The following is a 7,786-nucleotide window of genomic DNA, read 5'->3' on the forward strand; positions in this document are numbered from 1 at the left end:
TTTGATTTGATTTGATTTGATTTGATTTGATTTTTGAGACAAGCTATGTAGCCCAGGCTTGCCTTAAATTTGCAGTTGCCTCAGCTTTCCAAATTCTGGGGTTACAGATGTACACCAATACACAGCTAAGAGTAATTTTTAATGTTTGCTCTCTCCTCTTTCATCTCCATATCCTCTTCCCCTTCCTCCTCCTCTTTCTTTCTTTTTCTTCCTCCTCTTCTCACTCTCTCTGTCTCTCTGTCTCTCTCTGTCTTTTTCTCTCTGTGTCTCTGTCTCTGTCTCTCTCTCTCTCTCTCTCTCTCTCTCTCTCTCTCTCTCTCTCTCTCTCTCTCTCCTTTTTCCTCTTGGTCCCAACAAGAAAATTTTTCTCCCATGCAAGTTTGTTTATATGTGGGGAAAAATGATGAAGGGCCAGGGAGATGGCTCAGTGCAAGCACCGCCCTGCAAGCACAAGAGCCTGAGTTCAATCCTCGGTTCTGCAAAAATGAAAAAAATGATGAGAAGATATTTTTTAAGGAGTTACATTATGTGATAGAAAAGATGTTTAAAAATTACTCACTAGCTTCCTGGTCAAAGAATAAGTCAAGTCTCAACACAAACTTTCAAATTACCTTCAACTATAGTTGTAGCTTAGTTTCTTTTCTTTCTATTGAAGTTAAAAACAGAATCTTCTAGTAAATGAAGAAAGAATGAAATCCTACTCTTTCTTCTCTATTGTTTTTGATACTTTTTAACAATAATTCATCGGAAAACATAGATAACACTTTATGCATGCCTCACTCTTAATATTCTACTCTTAAGTAAAGGTCCACACAGAGAAAATGAAAACTTAGTGTGGATGGAGATAACTCTATAAAAGCTGAGCTCTCCGTAGGAATCTTTGTATGTCCTACATTAACTCTACAGTCATCAGTACTGTAGAGTCACTGATCTGAAAGGAAGAAATATAAACCTGGTGGGCAGGCTCCTAACATTAGCTAAAGCAGCCCCATCAAAGGATAGTTAATCCACTGCCCTCAGTGTCTATAAACACTATTCTACCTAACCTTTGCTGGTTGTCAAATTCATCTCCAGAACAAAGAATGGCCATTTGTGACATGTTAAGTTTTCGACACATTTGTGTTACTAATTTATGACACTTTAAAGATGAGAAGAAAATTGTAGAATTCTGAAAGCCTCAAGACATTTATTAGGTTTGACAACCACCATGACACCCAGGAGCCTCCTTTCTAGAAAATTCAACATAGCAAAGTCAAAGGCTCCCAGTTTCGCAGGTTAGATCTCTTGCTACAACTGTTTCCTCTCCCACTTCTCCTCCTGACAGGTCCCTGGCCGGGCATTATGGGGCAGGATCTCTATAAGCCTGACTTCTAGCCATGATTAGAACGATCTTACCAGCAGGGCGCCATCTCTGCACTTACTGGGCTTTCACGAAGAAACTGAGATAGTGGACATCATGAAAGAAAATTGCCTGGGGCAGGCGAGATAGCTCAGTGGTCTAAAGCGCCTGCTTAGGCAGGCTTAAGCATGCACAGGGGACCACATGCTGCTCCAGGCCCACCTTCAGGGTGGGTGGAGCTGGCCAAAAAAATAAAAAGTTGCCTAAATTCACAGCTGACCAGTGATGGCCTCCCTCTCAACTTAGTAAGAAGTTGAGATAACTTTAAAGAGCAATTGATTTTTAAAAAATTCTGCAGGAGAGTCAGGGAGATGGCTCAGTGGAATAAGCGCTTCCCTGGCAAGCCCAAGGGCCTGAGTTCAATCCCTGGTTCAAAAAAAAAAAAAAAAAAAATTCTGCAGGAGAAACTATTTGATCTTTTTTTCACCAAAATCCAAACCCCAGCATCCAAGCTGACCTTGTGAAACACACAAACATTGTACTCCACAACCCCTTGGCTCTCGGCTAGCTCCTACTGGTTTGAATAGCTGCACAACCAGCTAGACTATTTTGACCAAATCAATCTAACACTCAGACATATTTCTAAAATTACATTACATAGAATATCGTAAACTAGGAAGTAAAAAGTTGAACTCTCTGATTCGATAAGTTTTTGAACTGAATCAAAGGGCTGCGAGTCATTTGACACATCCCTTTGTGTAGTGAGTGTGTGTGTCTGTGTGTCCCCATAGAACTCGCCTGTGGGTCAAAACCACGTGTGTTGTTGACACACCTTACTAAGTGTTCTGAGAAGTGATTAGAGTCCAAGGTTCTTTTCAATCTATTATGTTCCAAGAGATGTCATGTAAATATAAACTTAATTCTATTTATTGATTTTATATTTTTCTCTTTCCTGAAAGAATTAAGGTAGGTTTTTTTCAATTTACAATATCATAAAAACAAAAACACACATAGGTCTAAAACAAAGGAGTTTATCTGGAGCAACAGTGTCAGAGTGCTCTTCCCCACCTTTGATACCAGCATCATCTGGGAGCCTCTGTATTCTCAACCTTTCTGAATGAGAACTCCCGAGAGGAACCCAGCAGCTTTTGTCTTCAGTCTTTCAGGAAATACCAGCATTCATCCAACTTATGTCTCATTTCTCTAAAGGAACAAAAAAAAAAAAAAAAAAGCAACACCCCCAGGTGCCTTAAATAAGACTTTGACTTATAAGTGAGCAATAAACATGGGTCCTAGGGACAGTCTGCTATGCTTCTATTAGTACAGCAATGTCTTCCATAAGTTCTTCTCTGTGTATTTAATTCCCTCTTTAAATTTTTGGCGATGCAAGCACTGAATTTAGATCAGGCAGATCTGGCTAAACAGGCAGTGGGAAGTCAATAAAAGCAGGTCCATGGAGCAATTTAATTAAGACTAGCAGAACACCTGGAATCAAAAATAGTCAGTCTAGTTATGATAATCAACTTTGCAAATAGATATGGTCAACAATAGAGCAAGCTTACGGCTTGCCTGGGGATTAGCTGTAATAACTCAATATAAACTATTTTATTCAAATAACATAGATATGCCAAGCTCTTTCACAACACTGAAATCATTGTCTTAATCCCATAAAATATGTCTTCAGAAGAAAAGCATAGGATGCCTCTTCACCCCTGCCTGGTTTGGGGCAAACTGTGTAGGATGTATTAGAAAAAGACTGCTGGAGCCCCCCGGAGGGGTGTGTATTACACGCATTTCTTCTTCTGCCCTAGCATGGAAGGTTCCATTGTGAATCTGCCTGAGATCGTGGCTCTGAAGAAGAAATACAAGGCCTACCTCTACATGGATGAAGCACACAGTATTGGGTCTGTAGGTCCCACTGGCCGGGGTGTCAGAGAATACTTTGGTCTAGACCCTGAGGATGTTGACGTGTACATGGGCACATTCACCAAAAGCTTTGGCGCCTCCGGAGGTTACATAGCTGGAAAAAAGGTGAGAAAGGGGACTCCTTGTGTCTTTTTTTAAAACCTGTGTCTGCTTGAAGCCTGCTGCAGCCCAGCCACAGTGGGCTCACAGGACAGTAAGAAGAGGCATGTTGATGATAATTTTCCAGTAGTGAAGAAGAGCATGGATTGTATAATCATAATTATAATAAAATGATGCCAACAATGGGCACAAGATACAGATTAAGAAGCAGAAGGAGAGCCCTGCGGGGGAGTATGGGGTGTCTTATGGGATGAATGTCCCCCTTGTTGACAAATAATGGCAGGTCCTATCTCACAAAGAGTGCACAGTGTGCACCCAGCCCCAGAGGTGATAAGGGAGGTTATGGAAATGGTAAGTACTTTGATTATGGTGGCATGAAAGATAAAGCACGTAATAGCAGCAGGACAGAAAGATCATGTGTATTTTAAAAGTTTTGATCACAACACTGGCCAGATCAGGAATGGACTTTTAAGATATTTCTTCTGCACAATGATTCTTTCCCCCACAGTGCTGGAAAAGCACTGGGTCAACTCATCAACTCTAACATCTCATGTGTCTCCTGAAAGAATTCCATGTAATGGGACTGAACTGTGAACTGCGTACTATCCTTCTCATCCTTGCATCCATATCACCAAAGGGTTTGTGACTCTAAAACAAAAAAACAAACAAAAAATATTTGAAAGAATTTTAGAGAAGAAGAAAACAAATATTCAAACCCAGATAAGGGGTCAAGAACCATTGCCCTACCCTTTTATAGACAACCTCAGCTAAATGCCAACGGTTATCTCACACAACACAGCCCTGTTCCCAAGGGACTGGGTGGCCATGGCACGGACTCCACCTAGCACAACACAGCAGGCCTGAACTGGGTGCACCCACGTGTGGTGATTCCTTAGCCACTGTCAGCAGCACAGCCCAAGTTCAACTTCCTGGTTAACCAGTCAGACAAACCAGGGAGCGCAGCAGGAAGCACTCCTGTCCGTGGAAGTGATTTAAGACAACAGACATCATTTTGATCACTGCGCCAGCCAGGAGACGCACAGATCCTTACACTGTGCAGAATTGCAAGTGGCTTTCTCCTTCCATAAGCGCTGCCTTCTAGACTCCAGCTGCTGCTTCCCGTCCACCTTCCACTGACCTGTGGGAATTAGCTGGATAATGCTAAAAACACAAGTAATGCTCCTGCTCTCCCAAATTTTGACTAAATCTGGTGAAAGGTGGGCTGGGGAGATAGCTCTGTAGAATAAGTGCTTGCCTGGCAAGGGCAGGGTCCAGAGTTCAATCCCCAGTACCAAAAAAAAATCTGGTGAAACGTTAAATATTCCCTGCCTGTCACAGCATTGGACACCAAAGGCTTCAAACTTAGGAGCTCCCTTATCCAGGTGATATCGTGAGGTCATGATTTTGTGATTACTTTAGCAGCAGTTCTGAGGTACAAAATTTTTAACCAACTGTAACTGTTTCCTGCACCGAAGGCACCTGCATAAACTGGAGCGAACAGAACCCTGAAATGTCAATTTGGACACAAGTCCTATTTTTCTCCTTAGCATGCCTTCCTCTGGCACCTACCTTAAACAAAGGTCTGTAACAACTCCTCTAAGCATCAGCTCCTTCTGATTCTCTCATGCTTCCAATTTTGAGGTCACCTAGAATATTTAAAAGCAAAGGAACACTTGTCTGCCCAACTGCTATTAATTTGGAGGAGATACTGAGAATTGTGGAAATGACATGAATTGTACTGCAGAAAAAGTATGTGCATTCCTTCCTCTGAAATGTCAGCTGTGTGCCTTCCCCCCGCCCACGTTGGCGTCACAGTGTAGTTTTTTTAATTGACCGCCAGATGGCAGCAGGAATTAGAGCACGTCTGATGGACACTCCTGAACCCTTACTGAGATGCCACATTGCCCTAAAACAGCAAGATGGGAGACTTGGAACAAATAGGGTAGTATTAGAGACCCACAGGGTGACCAGGTGTTAGGCGGACACTTCGGTGTGTGCATGTGTCATCCTCTGATGGTTTAAAAGTTCAATACTCACCCGTGGGGCACGATTTGGATGAGATTGTGTGGAAGCCAGATGAATTGGTTCTTGCCTGCCTTATGAGGACCCGAAGTCACACAACTTGGGTGTGTGCACCTCTACACCTCTGCGCCTTTAAATTGTTGTGTTCATTTTAAATTATCCACAGTTTCCATTTAAATCATATATTTGCTTCTGAATTTCGAATAATTGTGTAAGGATTTTTATTTTGAGTCTGTTCTAAACTCTTCCTTTTAACAGAAAGTATAGGGGGTGGGAGAAATAGTCAAGATTTTTATTTGAAACAATCTTTATACTTGTCTTTGAGTAATTAGAGTACAGTCTTTTTTTTTTTTTTTTTTTTTGCGGAACCGGGGCTTGAACTCAGACCCTTGCACTTGCCAGGGAAGCGCTTATTCTACTGAGCCATCTCCCCAGCTCCTAGAGTACAGTCTTCCAAGTTCCACAGCTGCACCATATACAAACTATTTACAATATATACATATGGATGTATATATTATATACATTTACAGTGAGATTTACAGTATATATCTCATGTTTTAGGGGTTACCACAAAATACCTGTAATTCTAAACTAATGGACACAAAAGCATCAAAATTAACTGAACAAATGTTAGAACTGATATATCTCTGAAACTCTAGTTTCTCTGTTCATGGGGTTCTCAGTGAACTTTGAGATTTGATAATAATCACTTAGAGTCAAAAGTCTATATAAAGGTAAAAATGCTCTGGGGCAGTGAGATAGCTCAGTGGACTAAGCACCTGCTTAGGAAAGTACAGGGACCAGGGTTCCATCCCCAGCACCTACGCCATGCCAGCCCTGCCCCTAGGCGCACTGAGCCAGCCACCAAGTCCAGGCGTGGTGGCACACACCTGTAATCCCAACGCTGGGGAGGCTGAAAACAGGAGAAGCACTATGAGCCCAAGCTGCATAGTGAGACCCTGTACCAAATACATTTTTTAAAAAGAATGCTCTCACCCTGATGTATCTTTAAACAGCCTTATTAATTTTGGCATAGAGGGACTATTTTCTCAATAAAGGTGACCATGAGGTTTGGGAGATTGTTATGGAATAGGCCGAGATCCAAACTGTCTTTCCACATTAGCAACTAAATGAATCATAAAAGAAAACAAGATTTGGAAACAAACAAGGGGAGAGAACATTGCTTGGTGCTAAGTACTGCCATGGAGAGCTGGGGATCTGTACTGGCCTCCGCCTTGCCCTCCTAGGATGTCCTACAAAGTCACCTCTGTGCACTGGAGCTTGCTGCTGGGCTGTGGCCTCCTTTCTCCTCCTCCACAAAACTGCTGAAACAATTCCTAAGAACCTGCAAGATTTTTGAATTTTGCTCATTTTGCACTTGGGACTGCTCTTTCTGCACCATAACGTCTACCTGGAGGACTTCATGCATGCAAAAATTTCAGATGAAATGTGAAAGAATGACTTTCTCCACCTATCAGAGCTCCATGTCACAAATGGCTTCTCTCAAGATGATGGAGCTAAGTTTCTTTTTTAAACTTGTTACTAGTCTAGTTCCTGGGAAGGCATGTGCAGGGGACTAACACTACAGAGCTTCCACCCTTCTCTGATCATGGATCTGGAGTCCCCCTAGATGCCTACTGCTGCCCCCTGACTTCCATAACTTCCTTGGGCTGACCAGAGGCTTGGAAATAAATGAAGCAAAGGTTACCCTCTTGACTGATCAACTGCAGAGCTAGACTCTGCAGAAGAAAGTAAAACTAGATGACCAAGTTTTAAATGGTCATTAGCCCAGCAGCTTGCAGGCTAGCTAAAGGCAGCCCATTTACAAAGCTGCCTCTGGCCCAGTGTTCTCAGCCCTGACTGTATTTAACAGCCCTTTGAAGTAAATAGGGGTCATGGAGTGAGTACCAAGATGTTTATTCTAAGAGCCTCCTGTCTGATTTCCTCCTGAAAACCAACCCTTGCCCTTGAACTCCAGGCCTATGGTAAAGAAAATAATCAGGGTTTTGAACTGGACTTACAAACCTCATTCTGGGGAGCCCTGTATTCCACCCTGAAGAAAGACACAATCCAGTCTAGCCTTGCAAAAGACCAAGCCCATTCTTAATTGATGGCTCATGGCGCCAGGAACAGTATCAAAGGAAGGGAATCAGAGAGCAAGAGCAGAGGCTTTCCGTGACACTCTCCAGGAGTTACTCTAAGAGCCCCACCTTCTGAACCACACAAGTGAGTCCTCCCCTGCAAATTCTGACTCTGGGAGACAGCAGCCTCCTTCCAAGGAGCGAGACTGCAGGACAGACAGTCACCGTGTCTAAGGCCTGATGTTGCACCGATCAGCTACTTACTCCCACTAAGAATGTTCATGGCCGACTCAGAAATGTCTCAACTTATAAAAGAAAA

The 7,786-nt window shown here is 42.7% G+C and overlaps 1 protein-coding gene across 1 annotated transcript in view; it reads left to right on the forward strand.

The window, feature by feature from the left end:
- The window catches only part of Sptlc3 (serine palmitoyltransferase long chain base subunit 3), a 186,076-nt gene that overhangs the window by 142,465 nt on the left and 35,825 nt on the right, over positions 1 to 7,786 (forward strand). The window contains exon 8 of the mRNA XM_004634340.3: positions 3,151 to 3,370. Within this exon, the coding sequence (XP_004634397.2) occupies positions 3,151 to 3,370 (220 nt within the window). The remainder of the gene's footprint in view (positions 1 to 3,150; positions 3,371 to 7,786) is intronic.

Source organism: Octodon degus, unplaced genomic scaffold (genome assembly GCF_000260255.1).
Source record: "Octodon degus isolate 3935 unplaced genomic scaffold, OctDeg1.0 scaffold00060, whole genome shotgun sequence".
Taxonomy (NCBI): domain Eukaryota; kingdom Metazoa; phylum Chordata; class Mammalia; order Rodentia; family Octodontidae; genus Octodon; species Octodon degus.